The sequence below is a fragment of the Ptychodera flava genome, chromosome 15 (genome assembly GCF_041260155.1).
Source record: "Ptychodera flava strain L36383 chromosome 15, AS_Pfla_20210202, whole genome shotgun sequence".
In the NCBI taxonomy this organism is placed as follows: domain Eukaryota; kingdom Metazoa; phylum Hemichordata; class Enteropneusta; family Ptychoderidae; genus Ptychodera; species Ptychodera flava.
The window spans coordinates 13,551,896-13,571,297 of record NC_091942.1 but is presented as its reverse complement, the minus strand read 5'-3'; the positions used below and the strand labels follow the sequence as shown (position 1 = coordinate 13,571,297).

At 36.7% G+C, this 19,402-nt stretch overlaps 1 protein-coding gene across 5 annotated transcripts; it reads left to right on the top strand.

Annotated features, from left to right (window-relative positions):
- The first annotated feature begins 10 nt into the window (after positions 1–10).
- LOC139151213 (centrosomal protein of 95 kDa-like) lies at positions 11–19,121 on the top strand. Of its 5 annotated transcripts, none has more exons than XM_070723843.1 (21): positions 14–152; positions 1,454–1,509; positions 1,976–2,101; positions 2,641–2,868; positions 3,776–3,905; positions 4,275–4,378; positions 4,949–5,041; positions 6,558–6,830; positions 7,337–7,441; positions 8,008–8,093; positions 9,368–9,948; positions 10,447–10,645; positions 11,509–11,601; positions 12,145–12,217; positions 12,535–12,654; positions 13,442–13,608; positions 14,212–14,286; positions 15,370–15,522; positions 16,342–16,475; positions 17,096–17,180; positions 17,923–19,121. In XM_070723843.1, exons 2-21 carry the CDS (start codon positions 1,464–1,466, stop codon positions 18,091–18,093), a joined length of 3,042 nt encoding a protein of 1,013 aa, XP_070579944.1. In that variant the 5' UTR covers positions 14–152; positions 1,454–1,463; the 3' UTR covers positions 18,094–19,121. The 5 variants fall into 5 exon arrangements, with proteins under 5 accessions (XP_070579945.1, XP_070579944.1, XP_070579941.1 ...); XM_070723840.1 differs by having other exon boundaries at positions 4,272–4,378; XM_070723842.1 differs by lacking the exon at positions 14–152 and adding an exon at positions 283–374 and having other exon boundaries at positions 4,272–4,378.
- The last annotated feature ends 281 nt before the right edge of the window (positions 19,122–19,402 follow it).

The following is a 19,402-nucleotide window of genomic DNA, read 5'->3' as shown; positions in this document are numbered from 1 at the left end:
TTGAAGCCTTGTATTTAAATTACCAAAATGGCGGCGCTGTGTTTGAATTTTGTTTTGCTTCCGTGAATTCCTCCAGAAGCGGCGACCAACGCAGAGAAACTTCGACTGCCTTGCTTTGTAGAAACAACTTTATACTGTGCGCATAAATTTTGGTGAGTATTGTAAGATGCATTTATACATCAAGAGGCCCGCAAAGCATTTCTTGTGCCTGACCGACTTCAATCCTCTTGCCAATGCAGGCGTAGATTGCGATTGTGCACTCTGAATCGGTTGTTCGCTGTACACAGTACATGTCCGGACGAGTATGCTAAAACCCGTAACGTTCAAAAGTGTCACTGTCGAAGTTATTGAATTCAGCAGGGTCAAAAATTGACGTAAGTTTTAGGAACATACGAATTTTCTATTTTTAGAAGTCTCAATTCTTGAGCTTGTAAAATTATAATATTTGTAATTAATGAATTTAATCCAAGCGACTTATTGTATTTACTATATTTGTGGATAGAAATCAACATCTTTTTACTTGTCACTGTCAGTTTGATCATTTTAAAAGAATGACTAAATTCATAAACGTTAGCGAATTTGATTAATTCTTTGTAATCAAAAGCGATGAAAATAAATAACTTTTAATCAATGATGTCTGATTGGACTTGGTTAGAATGTGATTTCCTGGGCACATATCAACAACCAACACATGATTGATTGTAACAGCTATCTTTGCTAGTTCAAGTGCAGTGCAATATTTTGTGGTTTTATGACATTAAGTTTTCAAAAAGTGCATTTGATTTTAAAGAGTTGTGTGGGATAGTTCACATTTCAACAAAGCATCGCACTTCACTCACACAAAAATATTTCAATTTCAAAACATAGTCTCATTTTTCTCGCTATTGTCATGGTTTTGGGGTAGAGTAACCGTGCTATTGTGTACTCTTGAAATAGTTGTTCATTGAAGATGTGCAATTTCCACGTCACTTATATCATGTTTGTAAATTAACATGCCTTATATATATGAATCAGCAATGTAGAATTAGTGCCCTTCACCCTGTAAATGACTCTAAATGTGTTTGAAATCATCAACTTCTTACTTTGTTTTCTGAACAGCAATGTTTTAGCATAGCTAAAATGATAATTTATCTCTGTGCTCGCTATTATACTGATGAGAATTTTCTGACAACCAGTTTACATGGGGAAGTGTTGATTGCTGTGTGTGTCCTATGAGTTTAATTTCTATGCAATATAGGTTGCAGTACTGAAATGATAAATTTTCAAGACAGCTCCTAGAATGTGTATGATTTCAGTGTTTCAGGAATTTTCTGCATAAACACACAGGCATGAAGTGCATGCAGAAACGTGTTATCTTAAGCGCAGTACAAATTCAGTGTATGCAGACATATGCTGGGTTTGAGCATTGTCTCAGTGTCACTTTATCAAATTATGGGTATTTTTATTTTTTCAGGCATTTCACCATGGACAACATTCAAAGCACAAGTTTGGACGATGAAGAAGAACAAGGTCAGCAGTTACTTTAAATTCAAGAGTGCTGTAGAGGTTTTGCAATCTCATTTCATAAAATTTAAGACTCATCCCTATTTCAGGAGTTGTTGCAGCTACAGCATTAACAGTGCATTTCTGTTTACTGAAAATAATGCTTAGAGAGCCTTGCAAAGTGTATCAAAGAGGGTTTTGCTATGTATTTCCACTTTTGAGACGGGTATAGTAGGAACCACTGGAGTGGTACTTTGAAAACATGCTTAATAAAACATTTCATATAACAAACTGAGAGATAATGGCAATTTAGAGATTGTAATCTAATGCAGTCTATAAAAATAATTTTCAAACCCATAAATTGATTTCAAAGATCAAGATCTCAAAGCTCAAGAATTCAGGTTGACAGTCATAGTATGTATTGACCCACTTTTTCACACCACAATTTTTGAGAAAATGTCTAGAGCTAAGATTTTCCAAATTTTTATTCCAGGTTTTGTGGCCCTTGCAAATGAGCTACTTACAAAATTCAACTTACCAGAGATAAATTCACTGGCAGAATTTTTACCAGCAAATTACATTGCACTGTATGAAGGCATTCTCGGTGATACTTTACCAGGTAGGAACATTATCTCTAGTCACACAATGCTCTTTATATAGAGACATCCGTGGTCATACTTTATTCACTGTCGATATAGGGTAATAACAGTTTTGTCAAAAAATATAATATATTTTAATATGATCAAAAGAAGTGAAAAATTATTGATTTGTAAATTGTTTTCCATGTCTCTTGGAAGGGAATTTCGCATGAGTTTGTGTACACTTTGATAACTTTAAAGTGGTGATAGCTCACTTCCACAAAGAAAAACACAGTATATTACCATCACTGACAATCTTCCATGTTTACAAGTTAAGGACAGTTATCTAGAAAGAGGCATGGGCTCTACTTCATTGAATGTGATTACAATAGGGCTAATTTTCCATATGACTCTATAGTTCCTTCCTTAATATGCAAAAGTAAAATACCTGGTGGTTAACAAAAACGGGGAATTTCATCAAGATCTTCCCTCTCACAATAAACCCATTCAGGAAATGAGCATATCTTGGTTTGTAATTTCTTGGTCAGTTATTTACTTTTGTGTTATCTTACCTTTGTAGGTCTGATACAGAATCCCATCACCAGAGAAGATGAAATTCACAACACTCAGAAAGTCATTGATTCCCTTGGCCTGCACATCCTACGCACTGATCTCTCCCACATAACTGGGGAAGCCATTGTTGATGGTGACTTTGTGGCCATACGCAATCTCATTGAAATATTTGCCGGCCTGCTGGAGTATGTGATGGAAGCCATCAGTTCAGAGGGAGGGTCCACTGATGCTGACGGTAATCTCATTTACAATGCCATGTTGTTTTCAAAAACAAAAGTTAACAGATGTTTTGATCTGTATACCCTTTGTGTATTGCCCTTAGTCGTGCTATCAAGTAATTTCACAATACCAGGCTCATTTATTATTAAAACAATTTATAGTTGATAGTTGGTATACTGCATGTTATACCTGATTCGGGCCACAGTTTTGCTGATTCCTGCTCTCTGGGAGTTTGACATATCTCTACATTGCCAACATTGTTTATTGTATATATTCTCACAGTAGCCAAGTTTCATTGCCGTTTTACGGTGGAATTTGCCCTGGAGTCAAATATTCCAAAAACTTTTTAAATACTTTTCTGGTCTACCGCTTGTGGGGTTTTATTTTAAAGCTTATAGAGTAAGACAATTTTTCATCTTAGTTTTTCAAAAATGGAAAATTTTATGTCCCCATAGAGTTAACACATGGATGGCAGCCATTTTGAATTTTAAATACCGGCAAATAAGTAATATTTTTCTCAAGTTCCAAACTGTACAGCTACAATTGATTTTTTGCTGTTGATTTGGTAAAAGAATGGTTGAAAGTTTCACTGAGGAAAGTTTGAGCAAAACTTTCCATTTTTCACTTTTGAGGCACTCGCTGCCTTCAAGACTTTGTCATTCGATATATGTAGTCAGCGGAGATGCCACCACAAAGAGACATACTGTAAGACAAATGATGTTAACCATATTTACATCTACTTCATATTTAGCCCTAATATCTTCCCAGGTAAACTGATTAATGCAAAACGCTGTGACAGTCGCTGCTGTAAAGCTTCATTCTAGACCATTTCTGTAAGAGGATGCCCTAAAACCTTGGTGTATTTCACCAAACAGAACTGACTGATTACAATAGATGTTTTGCTTGTTCAATTTTCATTGCAGTTGATGCCATATCTGATGACCCAGACATTTTGACATCTGGCGCTCTCTCAACCATCAGCGATGTTCTCAAAGAAGAGCTTGGTACATCCTACAGTTATGATTACTCTACAAAACCAGACATGCAACAAAGGTATTAAACACACTGTCACCTCCAAGTTCTGAATTAGCCAGTGCTCTTTGCTTATGAAATTCTAGTTTCAGGGAAAAACAGGCATGCATGTGTAACCAATAAGTATTGATGGAACACTGCAACATTTCCAGTTTCTTGTACCTGTCTGACTTTCAATCAGTGTACCCACTTTGATTTTGCATCCCAATTACCAACATTTAAAAATATAAGCTGAAAAATCTTGTACACATGGTTTAGTTGATGTCATGTCCTGAAAGGTAAATTTTACAAGCAAATCAACTTCATCTGAAATCACAGGAACCCCTCTCTCTCTCTCTCTCTCTCTCTCTCTCTCTCTCTCTCTCTCTCTCTCTCTCTCTCTTACAGCAGAGAAACTGATAGTGAAACAAAGCCGGGAGACAGTACTGCTGATCTCATAAAGCTTGGCGAGGTAGATGATGCTGTGAGAAGAGACCTGTCACCAGCAAAGTCAGGTAAGCAGAGAGACTTTGTACGAGCTAGAGATTGAATTATATACTGCATTAATTGTATTTCATAACAGATTGCCTTATCACTAAAATTTTCAGAAGTACCAGTACCTTTCATTACAGATTTGAAGAAGTTTTGGGGACGAAAATATTATTTTTTGTCCTCGCAGATGGCTATTATGTCCCTTGTAGAAACTAGCGTAGCAGATATGGTCTGCAACTTAGAATGGCAACTTTTTGTCGTCACGTAAATTTTTTGAACAATACTGAAAATAAACACTGTGACAAAATCATGATTTTTGGCTGAATTTTGTCAGTCGATATTTCAAGCTGTGTTTATCATTCCTTACCAATATATTAGATAATGTGCACATAAACCTGATTTTCTTGTCTGATGATAATTCATTGTTACTGCCAGTTGGGTGCTTTTCAGCTAATTATCATTCCTTCTTCATCCTGTTTCAATTCATTGTTTAAATAAATATGTACTCCACCATTTTATCAACACTCAGTCCACTCCAGTACCATTCTTCTCACCCTCTCACACAAAAAAAATGGCACATCTATTTCCTACAGACTCGACATCAGGCAGTAGCAGGTACTATGCAGATACCAGCTATATGTCAAATGGTGTCTATGGAAGATTTCAGACTGCACCTAGATCACCAGGTGAACATCAGAGTGTTGACAGATAGTGCGTTGGCCTTCATGAGGGCTTTTGTCCTGGTATTGGCCACCCATCTGTTCATGTTGTGATCTTTTTGTGTGCTAATAACCAAACCATAGGTCTCATATGCATGATTACGTATAGACTACGTAAACTGTGTGCTAACTAGTGACCTCTCCACATTTTATGTCACTGAAATTACTTAAATTTGTTGCATGCCTTTGTCACTAATATTCTGTCACTAATATCAAGTGCTGTGTGTAAAATTTCAATATTTTGTTAGAGTGCCAACTGTCAATTCAGTCTATAAGGTATTCCTATCTTTCTATCAATTCAAACAACCGCTAGTCTGTTATCATGACATAATTCCTGCGATGTAAACCAAGAAAAATCACATCAGCAAGCCTTGTTGAGACCAAACTTCAGGCCAGTCCTAATATTTTTCCAATCTCTAAAATAAACAAAATTGGTCTGCAATGTCGGTGGATCAATAAATACAAAGTACTGCAGCATATGATCTGCAAGATGCTTTTAACTTTTCTCAATAAAACACAAAAAATGCAAGGAAGGAAGCTATCTGAAGAGTTCTGAAATACCATTATTGTTGGTTTGATTGACTGCACATCTTCGGACAGTCACACTAAATGTGTAGGTCTTACATCAGATTCTTTCTTCCTTTATTAGTCAACTATCTTCAATTGAAGAGTCATTTCAAAATGTACACACTGTCAGATTTGATTTTGATTATAATTATGACAATTATGATTATTGTATCACAGTCATTATCATAATTGATTTATTTCAGCCTGATGTCTATATCCATCAAACATGATTGAAAGGCAGGGTGACTCTTTACAGTGTTTAAAGCAAGAAAAGTGATGTGATAAATGTGTCAAACAAGAAACATAGACACACATCATCTGAAAAAACAGATTTAGAACATATTTACTCTATTAAACATAAAATCTAACTTGAATATCATTTTCACTGCCTGTGCATGACTGTACACTTTATCGTTGTTTCAGTGATAACAGAAAATGCAGCATTTGTTTGTGTATGGTATATGTATTGCAACGTCCTTCTGTCCTTCAAGTATATTAACAGTCTAATGAGTTGCTCATTATGAGATTTCAATAACATTCACTAAAAATGTTCATTTATTTTTAATGAACAGTTAATTGGAATATATTTACATAATATACTTTATATCACCGTCCGTGGAGGGACGGTGTTTATATTTACCTCTTTCATGGCTAGCATGTACGTGTCAAGCATATGGATGTTCTGCATGAATGAGTCATGTATGTCATTATGATATGACATATTACATTACCATATGTAATCTTTATTGAAATCTTGACAACGTCTGCATGGATCAGTCAGCATGTCATCTTGTCTGATATGGTGTATCACATTACTATATGCATGTATCTTCGTTGAAATTGTGACAACTTGTGGGTCATCATGTCTGATATACCATGTCAAATGTCAGTCTTTGTTTTAAATTATGACAAACAGTTGCTGAAACTACCCAAGATCTAATCCGAGAGAGTGAGGACTGGATGGCCAAGCTGAAGGACTACAGGGAGCGTTGGGGATATGAACAGAGAGAGCCGTACAGCCCTGGCAAAACATCCACAACTGTGACTGACCAAAGTACCACATCATCACCTCTGATTCATAAGAGTAAACTTAAGGAGCCTTACAGCCCCGCCAGGTCTTATATACCCAGTAGCATTGATAGTGCCGGGTCCTCTCCATTAGCTGATAGGGGTGTCATGCCAGAAGCAGGTGGGTGATGTCTAGCTTGTTGTTTCTTGTACATGGGAATAGAGTGTAATTGAAACTAAAAGTTTGCCAAGAGTTTCCCAGAATAATTTGAACCTGTGTGGAAAGCAGGATCTGTATGCCACTGGCAATTCTAGAATTTCAAAGCCTCCTGGAAGTCCTTGAAAAGGCCTTGAAAATGAAATGTAGTCCTCGCAAGTCCAGGAAAAGTGATAAAGCCATCAAAGATTTCCTAAAATCATGAAACGATCGTTTATGATATCATTAATATGTGTAAAATGATCTATAAAAATGGTGTATTGTAAAAATGATGGTAGGAAAATCGTTGAAAAGGTCTGTGAAAGTCCTTGAATTCTTAGTGATTATGAGTGTATGGACCTTTTGAGACACCTTTTTCAAAATTAATTGCTGTGACCTAAGATGAAATGTTACAGAAATATGAACTCTAACTTTACACGTATGAAGAGCACTGTGAAAATGAATATGCTCTTTGTGTGTTGTCTTCTCAGATTCAACAAAAGCATCTCCAATGACCAAAACTACGCAGCTTTCCTCAGTGGTTTCATCTCCGTCCAAGAGTGTAACATTCAGTGATGCACCACCACAGATTAATGGTAAGGAGACTTCTTGTAATTACCAAATGGAAGTAATGGAAAATAAAATACAGCAGTGTTTTAAGCCTGATACAATGAACCTGTCAGAACTTAAAATTTCACTCCATGACTTCATGAGTACAAAACTTACTGTATATGGTTCTCTCTTCTCAATGTGCACCAAATATTGACCGATAGATTTTGTTATAGATTTTATTTTTATATTTTATATTTTCATCTAAAATTTTGCTTTACTCCCAGGAAACCATGAGATCTACAAAGATTTTTTGCCACATAACATGTTTGCTGGCATTACAAACTGTGCAGTTCTTGTTTCATCCCATACCGGTTTTCTTCCTCATTGTTCCCAATCCTACATTTTACTTTAAATTGTACTGCAACAAAGTTTATGACATAGTTCATGATTTATTTATCACCCATCTGCATTTAAACTTAATATTTTGCAGTCGCCAATGGCCATTAACAGTCTAAAGCTTCAATGACACCAAATCATCACAGCCAGTTTTTATGCTACAACATTTTACAATCTAGCAGAAGTAATTCAAATATAATTTTTCAATTTACAGAGGATGATAGCCGTCTTAGCACTGACAAGGACACGACAGGAGCTTCAAGTTCAAGTGTCAGTAGGACTCCTGGTGCCAGAAGAAGGGTAAGATCTAGTACTCTAGAATGTAGTATTGTCATGTAAAAACTGCACAGATTACCGTAGTAAGCAACATACCAGTAGTATCAAGCAGAACACAGTAATGTAAAGTACAACTTGTACAGATTAACCCTTTGAGCACCAAAGTCTATTTTTGTTCCCTTTATAAAATAAACCGCAGTCAATTTTTCTCAGATTTTTGCCAAATTTTTAGAAAAAATGTAACAATGAAATGCAATGTCCATTTGGTCCAAAATTATCAAAAAATTACAGAAAAATTCATAAAAATTGGTAAAATGTTGCACAAAAATTTTGGCAGTGCTCAAAGGGTAAATAAGCAACATAACTATGTCAACTACTGTGCAACCTAAATACATATCAGGCAGAAATATGGCAATGACCAATACAACCCGTACAAATAAGAAAGCAATATAACTATGCCAATTGCTGTACAACCTGAATACAACAAACAGAAACACACCAATGTACAAAGTACAAGCTGCACAGATTACCGAGCAACATACCGTAGCTATGTCAACTACTCTACAACCTGAACACAAAAGCAAAAACACAGCCATAACAACCTGCACAGATTAACAAATAACATGATAATATTAACTACAATACAACTTGAACTTATCAGTCAACAACATTACAGTAATACTAGACGGTGTGATATGTATAGTCAGTGCAAAAAACAATTGCACATTATTTTGTGCAGTCATAAGGCATCATGTTTTCCTTTTAAACAGAATGCACACTGCTTTATTAGCAAAAGATACTCATAGTCACAATCGTTGCAAAACGACTGAGATTATTGATTTTGTGAATTTGGTTGCAGTGCAGTGTCAATATCACAGAGTCCATTGCATCTTGTGACATCAGGTCATGGAATATTATAACATAACTGAAGATTACTTTTAACACGTTAAGCTTTATTACAATGTAAAATTATCTTACGGGATAGATCTTGATTATTTATCATAAGAATGACCCTAAAACAAGCAACGAATCGGACCATTAACTTTTCAGTTGTTTCCACGGCGATTATTTGTCAACAAACTTTTGCTGTGTTGCTAGCTGAATGCATTCATTTGTTCAGTAGCCCATATTTGGCATATCTACAGCTTGACTCAAACCAAATTCATCAACCCCCAGTTTGTCAGTGTATTGGCCCAGACACACTATTTCAATGATGGAGATAAACCAGTCAATTGCAGTGAAAGGGGAAAATAGAGATGCGGTAGTTAACTTGACCTCTTGTGACCTTTGATTGACAGATTGACACTAGCTTTGAATCTAGCAAGACTCGCAAGTTTGCATGGGGTGACGCCGATAAAAATGCCAGCCCTGCAAAACCTGTTAAACCTGTTAAAACTGCAACACCGACTAGAATGACTGCCTCACCAAGAAAACATGTGCAAAGATATACAGAGACAAGATATAAAGAAGACAGACTCAGGGACAGGGAGCCTAGACAGATGCAGAGATACACCCCTAGGAGTAAACAGAGAGGGCGATCTCCTCTAGGTGGTAGCAGGTTCCCATCAGGAAGTAGGTCTCCCTCTAGTGGCGGGTCTCCGGTCAGTGGCAGATCTCCCATGAGGGTTAAGTCACCTGCACAGAGTAAATCTCCACGCAAGCAAGTCATACAGAAAGAAAAAGTGTCACGAGAATTCATAGATCCTGACCAAGCCAAGGAAGACGTGACCAACCTTAGACATCACAGGGATGCTCTGAGGCAGAGAGTGGAAAGAGATGTAGACAGAATGATGGAGCAGGAAGCCGACGTGTCCTATCACAGTGACAGTGAAGTAGATTATGGAAAAGTGTGGAATATGTTGAAAGAAGCCAGAGAAAGGTACGATATACCAGTGTTTGGATTTTTTCCGCATATTTTGGTCACGATGAAGTTTGGAATATGTTGAAAGAAAGTAACGCGTACAAGACGCTGATTAAATTTTTAACCCTGCTGTGACCGCCCAAAAAACAGTCACTTTGTCAGTTTGGTTGATCTTTGAGTATTTCCTCAAGAGCTGTTGCCACATAACCTTTTTGCAAAATAGCAGTGCTCGTTATTTTGGTTTCTGACATATGTTTTAGATTTGAACACTTACCCGCTACCCGCTGTGATCTTTGGTTGACACAGAATAGATTTCATCATTCCCCAAATTTCCAACAATAAATTAGATTTAAACACAAAAGTCCTCATTTTTGGTCTGTGCAGCGACACACAGAAATGGTGAAAATGTAGTATTGTGACTCCAGAGTAACAGACTGAAATTTTTTTCGATGGTGTCTGATGTACCAAGAGTGAATTGTGGCTCAATGATAAACAATTGCATTCTTTACCTTGCAGACCTCACCAACATAATGGCATAATTGAGAGCGAAAGTGAGGATGATCTTGATATCAGACCAAAATATGGCAGATCCCCACCACGGCGCCCTCAACAGACCAACTTTGAAGCGGCCCTTGATGCAGATGCCAAGGGACCGATGGCCAACCTCAGAAAACAGCTGAGCAGAGAGGACAAACAGCGACAGATGAAGACTGAGGTGAGTCTCATTCTGTGTAGAGACTATGTATTTTGTCCTCAAAATCCGTACTTGATTAGGTAATCTCAAAGTATGAAGTGATGAAAAATCATGTTTCTGATTTACCTCAAATGAGTAGTGTATTATGATTCCCAGCTGAGCAAATCCAGTGCTCCAACATTCGTAAAGATTGTCCACTCGATCTGTGAATTTGTCAACCTTCTTGTCCAAGAGTCAGTAAATACCAACACAACTGTCACACTATCACTAAATTTCTTGAGCTTTAGATCTACTTAACAATATAGATTCTTTGAACGCTTAACGTAAAACTGATTCACCCTCTTCAGTAGGGGCTTTTATCAAATGTCAATATTGTTGCATACGCATGCATTTTTAAAGATAATGTGACATACTTTAATCAAAACATTATGAAACAACACAAGATTATATAGGCCACTGTAATTCCATGTTCAGAGGTGTATGCTCCATGAAAGTCCGTGGAAGCCCTCGACAATGAAACAAAGTTCTGTAAAGTTGATAATCCACCCAAAGTTTTCAACAATGACAAGAAGACCAGTTGTAACATTGTCAAAATGATATACAAAGTGAATAGAAAAATGATATATTGTAAAAATGATATCATGAAAATGGTATTTGGGACATAAAAAGTCCTTGAAAATCACTGAAAAAGTCCTTGAAAATCCTTGAATTTGAGGCGACTTTGAGTGTTTTGACCCTGATGTAGTATAATAGATCAGCTATTTCCCTGGGTTGCACAGACAGACACTTAGATATGAACAAGTGATCAAAGGAGACCTTATCAGCAGAGATTCTGTGAAATTTGTGGATGGAATACAAGTATCAAATTTCCTTTGATGTCACAGGTCATGAAGCATTTATATGAGAGTCATCTGAACGACGTGAAAGCTGCTCAGAAGAAAACGCTGTCAGAGAAGAAGAGGAAAGTCAAGAAAATAGTGAGAGACAGATTTTTATGAATTCAAATTCATTTTGTTGCTCAGTTCAAAACTTGTGTGCAATAATCTTCAGCACATTGCACCCAATGTCAAGAATACATTTATTGATTTAGAAGCATGGTGAAATTGGATGCTGCAACAACCAATATGACAGAAAAAAGCAGCCTCAATAGAGAAGTGTTCTGTTATAGTATCTTTATAAATTTTCACATAGAAATCAGTGCATCCTTTATGTCTGAAATGCATTAGGAGTGTCTACTTTAATATAAAGGCGGCACTGTATTGATCATGAACATCCCTTGGCATAATGTACAGCCCTTTACAGAGAGGAATATAAAACAAGAAATGAAATGTTACGATGTGTACAACATTTTTTATGGTAGTTAAACTGGCCTGCATCAGAGTCTTGCAACTTGTGAAGAAAATTTCTCTTGAGGGAGTTTTTGAGTTGAACTCATGCTATCCAGTATTCCATGATGTTTTATACTATAGTAGTTTTAAGTTCATTGCCATACTCAGTAATCACCTCTCTTTATTTTCCAGGATCAGATATACAAGACTGTCAACAAAAAGCCCATGACATCCTCCAAGTATAAACCACAGTCCAAGTATTCAGGTAAAAATTTTCAGTCAGATTCCTATTCTTACAAGTAAACGTAATACTGCTGAGCAATTGTGTACTACCATGACAACCAAAATTCTTTTGAATTATCTAGTGCATCATATCAACTAAATATGTATTGCATATGTATATATTTTGTTGTTTTTATAGTATAGAGTAATTGAAACTATTCTGTGCAGTTGATTTTTGCATGAAACTGACGAATTCAGTACAACAAACTCTGTACAAAATCTGAGTTTTAGAGTGTTGATCATCTGGTATACCACTTATAGATATCATTTCTCTCCATTTTATTTTTGTTGCCATTACAGTCAGTGTGCAAAAGCCAAGTCTTTCAAAACCAGCCAGTGCTCCCACAACACCAGTTGCCAAGCGACGCAGGAAAAATCAACCCATTAGCCCTGGGAGAGGCATCGGACCAAAGAGACCATGTGAGTGATTGACTAAGGTCAAAGTTCACCATGATGTACTTGTATTACAAGTGATACTGCTAGGACATCCCATGTTTCGGAATTCATCTGTTGAAGTTCCTTGACATTTGTATAGGTCAAGATGACCTACTGTAGGCACATCATCAGAAAAATATCACTACAAACATCAACACCCTACTATTTAATCATTTAATCTGAGTAAACTTTCTGTCTGAAGGCAAATCCTCATTACTACCTGAATAATAAATTTCAAACTTATGAATCAATATTTCCAATTTTGAACTTCACAATGCCAGTTTCATGAACAACTGTGGTAATATGTGTTAGACCAGATTTCAGGGTATTGAGATAGGGGTAGCTGCAAAACTCTACCAAATAAAGCAGCAACGTCTACTATGGGGCATGTCATGCAATCCATAAAAACAAATAGTATTGACCCATGAAATGAAAAACACTTCTAACTTTATTTAGTTGTCTGTTTGAATCGGTGAAGTTTGGTTGTAATCATTGAAGAAAAGGAAAATGCATTGCCAGTTGGAAGGAGGCACCATTAAAACATTGTTAATGGTTGTCAGTTGGTGAGATTTAGTTGTACTTGTTGAACAGCAAACTCTTTGATGAGGATGTGTTGTTTTGTCAGTTGGTAAAATTGTAATTAAGCTACAAAAACCTTTGAAACTCACATTTTTGTCAGTTGAAGAAGTTTGTTTGTGGTTATAAAAATCCTTCCTGAAACCCATGTTAGTTGTCATTTGATGAGATGGAGTCATACCCTTTCATCCCACAGTAACAGTACATGAGGATGACTTGCTGCCAACCATGCTGGAAGAGTTTCCCTTCCTCCACGTCTCACCACAGACAGCGCATGACATGTGGAGCAAGCAGATGAGACAAATTGAACTGCTGGCCAAAGCTGATGAACATCATCAAAGGAAAACCAAAACACAGAAAAAGGTCGGTAATTTTCTTTTCGTCTTGATACAATAGCTGTGATAACGGAAAGCGTGGCACATTGATTTTGATTACAGTAATTATTTCTTGGTCTTCTACCACATGCTATCTTTCAACAATTGTTAGTAGATTTGTTGTCTGTGCACCTATGCACAGGTCTTTTAAAATACTGAAAAAATTACATTGCAGAGAACTTTGCATTTCAATGACCCTGTGAATGATAATTTCTGGCAAGTGACCGTTTATCACAGGCACTCTCATAATCTGAGCTAAGGAGTGCTGACAGTTCTAAATACAGTGAGCATACGAACTGGCACAGAATAGTGGCAAGTGCCTTACCTTTTGTGGACCCTTCCATACCAATAGTATCAATCAGTACAGGAGAACAGCACACCTTTGGAGTGTGTTTACTCAAAATGGGAAATGGTTGTAAGACGTCAGATTATGAGTGTGCTGCCTTGAAATCATCCATATTCATCAATTTTGTACAATCTGGCAATACTTTCACTGTCAAACATTGAGTGTTGGGATCAAAATAAGTTAAAAATAATTACAGGAAAAGATAACGCCATTTTCAGAAAAATCTTTTTCTTTCTCCATCATCAGTTGGAAGAGGCAGAAAGCAGGCAGAGGATTCTGATGAACATCATGAGAAAAGAACTGGCTCACAACCAACGAATGGTGAGTGTTTGAAATCATCATCTCATCTCCCTACAACACTGACAGTGTGAGAACACCAGTGTCCAGACCGTGTGGTCTCACCCTCTGTATTGTCATGCTCACCGAATACTGTACATGTACATATGAGGACTGCCCATGTCTTTGGCGTAGGTACCGGTATTAATTGATGTATAGGATGTTGTTATAGTGTGGAGCCTCAACTATGGAGCCACCTTCAAAGAGGTGTTATCAAATTTTCCCATCGGTTACAAATGTACAAAATAGACCAAAGCATAATATTAATGTGGTTCAGGTGATTGTGAAAGGTACAACTGTGAAAATAAATCTCTTGTTTGTATAAACATCCCTCACACAATATTCAATGTAGATCAATGCAAACCATATGATATAATAAAAGAAAGGTTGATACAATCATAGACCTCGAGAAAGGTACAATGATGGTTTCCACTATAACTGCAAATTTTGCAAGCATCAAAGGCTGTGAGAAGTCATTGAAATATTTGGAATTTCTGTCTCTAAGGCTCATGTGAGACATTCATTTTTGGCCCATAGCTGTATGGGACTTTGTTAATTTAAAGGTAGTTTGCACCTAAAAAGTAGAAGACTTTAACATTTGCCCAAACTTTCCTCAAAGAAACTTTAAACTATTCCCTTTTGAAATTAAAACTGAAAGTCAGGGTTCACTGCACAAAAGTTGCCATAAGAGAAAAAAATTGCCCAAAAGTTACTGTCACTTGAAATTCAAAATGCCTGCCATCCCTGTATTTATACTCTTTTTGGAAAAATGAAAATTTTTGATTGTTACAAAAACAAGCTATTGAAAACGTATTTACTCAATAAGCTTCAAATGAGCCCCCACAACACATGTATTGTACAAGTTTGAGAGTCTGAGTGTCATCTGTCCCTGCGGAGCTACGTTCTACATATTCAATATCATGTAGTTAAATTGCGGAAGTACAAATCCATGTATTTCCGATCATCTCTCACCTGTTTTATTTCTCTGACTCATCCAGATCACGGTTTGTTTCTCACTCTGTTTTTCCTCCACTTGGTATTCATTCCTTGCTTTGCGTTTTCCTACAGAGGGATATCAGAGACAGGGACAGCCAGCAACAGCTGGTGAAGACAAGAGTACGTGAGAATAGACAAGCCTCGGCCAGAGCAAGGAGGTACTACGAGGAGTTCCAGCAGAGGATGAGAGCTAAGATGTTGAAGAGGAGAACCAAGGAGGAACAGGTGGGAGTAATCTAAATCATGGCAGGCATTACCTCAATATATATATCAGCTGGAGGAATTGCCTTTATTACTCGGGGTTTACAGCGAAGTATCTCAAACTATGCTTCCCATCCTATTGGTGAATTCATGTACTTGCGTGTCCATTCTTGGCACTCTTGGCCATGATGAAAAGTGTTCGCGATAGATTAGCGTTGTTATTAGATGAGTAAATCTTATTCAACTTGTACATTTGGTTTGAAAATTACTGTCCTTTCACTCCATCGATGTCTTGTTCATTTGAATTTTCTGTTCAGTTTCATAATATCCATGCACCAGTCCTCCATACCAGGATTTAGGAAGTTCAAAGTTCAGGGGCATTGACTTACCAATTTTCTTGCATGTCACTGAATTTGCTATCCTGAGGCAGTAAATATGTGTGATATCAAAGGTGAAAACACATTCTTTGGCATAATTTTTCAATTCTGTGTTTCATGGATGTACCTTTCAGAATTCATCATACAAATGTAACCATATTTCATTAAAGAGTGTGATTGACTCATAAACCCTAAAAAAAGAATAAAATCATGACTTCTAACTTCACAACGCTTTAAGCATGTTCGACGTCCAGTATGCATGGTTTTTGCTCTCATTTCATTGCACTTTGACAGGCGATAAAACTACTTTATTCTGATAAATACAAAAACTGAAACAGATTTCTGTTTTGGAAATAATATGGTACATACATGTATAACCTTAAATCGATTTCGTAGATACCATATGTACAGTATCAAACTCAATTATTTGTTGTGTGGTTTTTCTTTCCTTTTAATAAATGATCAGATTTTTAAGCGACTTTTTGAAGACGGTCTTGAAATTCAGAAGAGTCGTATCAAGGAGTTACGAAGCTATGCCAGAGAGAAACGAGAAGCCTTGGCGAAACGACAGCAGAATGAAATTGATTCATTGGAAAACTAGTATCCTTGCCATCATATATTGCAATCAAACTGAGAAAACTTAATTCTATAGTGAAAATTGGCCACAGTATTTCTAGTTTTTCAACTATGCATGTGTTTGTCAGCAAAACTGCCCAGGAACCTGAATGTGGTCAATGTCAATAACACTGACATTGGTGAATGCTTGAGCATTCAGCAAGGGAAGGTACAACAAAAACGCACGGTTATCAAAATACTGCTGTGTTGTAGGGAAATGTTAATTTGGCAGTAACTCTGTGCATTCCAAGGTTCTCCCTCTTTACTTGTGCATCCATCCACATGTCTATTCAGAATCAATATCCCGGTAGAGCTTCCAGGACTGGTACCATCCAAGCTTACCAAAGGGCTTTCCAACATGAACATAATAGCCAATCAAATTTCAGATAAGTAAGTAACGTTCAGGGTCCAAAAGGATTGTCAAATTGCCATACACTTGTACTAATGAAAATTTTTTCATCAAATTTTTAAAAGTCCCCTCCGAAATGATGCATTATAGGAAAGGTGCCTTTTTAAAATTTGGTTGTTATTGTGGTGAGTACATCAATTTGAACAGTCAACAACCTGCACTTGCTTTTTTTTTTCTTAACCATATCTCTTCCTAGCTACCGGGATCAGTTTAACATGTTAGCAGAAACTATCGCCAGGGAGAGGTATGAACTTCAAGTGAGAGACAGTGCTCAAGCCAAGGTTAGTGTTAAGTTGAGACTCACAACACCTCCCCTCCCCCAAACACACTCACACAAATGGGCAATATGTAGTTACGCTGATGTCACTCTCAGTATTAAACATGGTTTTTCCATGATTTAGTATTGCTTTTGTGAAGTCAGGTATCCTCTTTAGACAGACTATTTGTAAAAAATTTGCTTTGGTGATTTTCAGAAAGTAGTTTAGTACTTACTGTTTACTCTCATCGCCCGTTTATGAAAAACTGGAGAATGATGATATTTTCTAGGATGATACAGCAATTTTCTTAATGTTTCAGAATAGTTTGAACAAAATAGGGCAATTAGTTGCACCTGTTCATCAGTATAGAAGTAACTGTTTGGAATAGGGCCGTTCACAGTTTACGTCACTGTTCTCTCATTAATATGCAAAAATAAATATTTGTCCGCATTTTTAGATTACGCTTTTGAAATTACGCATGCAAAAACGACGTAAATACATCTCAGTGGGCGACTGCTAGTGTAACAGTTAATACTAAAAAACATATTCACGACTCAGAGTACAAGCTGCAAAAACAGCCACGCATGCAACATTGATAAAATTTGTCCGCATTTCAAGCTGCGTGTCCGATGTCGCGCGCATACAGCTATATTTAGTAACAGACCTGTAACCGTGAACAGCGCTATTGATGCCCCAAAGAGCCAACAAGGCAAAGTGTGCTATTTGTTGTTTTTTACACTCCTTCCGTTTTGTAAATGCACATCAGGTGATGGAGCAAATGAAGAAAGAGTTACGACAGAAGATGGAGCAGGAGATCAAAGACCTCCAGGAAAACATGCATCGCGACGAAGACTCGGCATACTTCCGACAGCTGGAAGCTGATAGATTGAGGAAGGAGCTACAAATTGCCTCCTACAAAACTGACTTTGAATATTAGATGAAGTGATTCAACCCTCAACCCCCTCCCCCTCCCCGTGGCTTTGTTCCTCTCTGTTGTTATCGATAGGAGGGGCGGACCTAGCTATATACTGGAAAACATAGGTGAACAGGGAAAACAGCTTTGATATAATTTGTTCACAGTGGTTCAGATATTCATGTGTTATCAGTCACTGTGACAAAGTCAGGCCGTGCATTCTATCAGTGAAATTTCAGTGGTCTGCAGACATTAAACTTTTTACCAAATAAATATTTTTGCCAGATTTATTTTTATTTCAGATGATTATGGTACTTGTATGGTGACAAATGACCGATACGATAAATTTGAAATTATTTTCAATAAAAGAAACCTGCATTGATTTGAAAAAATTTAATTTATTAATTGTTTAAATCAGCAAGAAAGACATATATATTTTCTGTTATGAAAGTTTCATCTGCCAAGAGCTGTTAACCCTTTAAGAGCCAAAGTAATTTTTTGTTGATTTTATAAGATATCCCCAAGTCAATTTTTTCAGATTTTTGCCAAAATTTTGATAATAACTGCAGTCAATAAAATTTGATGTCCATTTGGTCCAGAATTATCAAAAAATTGACATAAGGACTCATGAAAATTAATAAAATGTTGCAAAAGATTTTGGTGGGAAAAATTACAGCACACAAAGCGTTAAAGTGTAAGACCAGATCTTAATTTGACTTCAAATGGATCCTCTGGTACACAGTGACCACTCAGACTCAGACCAGTCAATTTTTTTTATTTACCATACAAAACTAAACAGCAGTCACAGAGAAAAGCATCCAGGGTTCTACACTGAAATTTCCAAATAGTTAGCATCACTCAAACAAGATGCTCTAAAAAATTGTGAAGAGGCAAAAATTTCAATTACAAATGTTTAGATCTGTACAAATTTTTTGTAAAGTTATCGTAACAATTTAGCAAAAACAGAACAAATTTAGTGAAATAAATTAATTAGTGTCATCAAAAGTGCAGGAAATGTGAATGTCTTTAAATAAAATTTTAGAAAGTAAAAACTTCTTTGGTGTACTCATATTTGTGCATTTAAAGACATTTTGCCAAGGGCATCCACAGTACGTATAGCACTTTGAATGTAATTTGCGTTTATTCACTACAATCAATCCTGCAGTTTCATTGGTATTTTTTAATAGGAAAAAAATCAATAAATTACATAGCAGATCAAATGAGTCAGAAAAGAGATAGGCCAAAAGGAGAGATAAAAAGCGAGACGCAGTGGCAATGAACTAAATAGCAGTCAAAGAGAAAAGCATCCAGGGTTCTACACTGAAATTTCCAA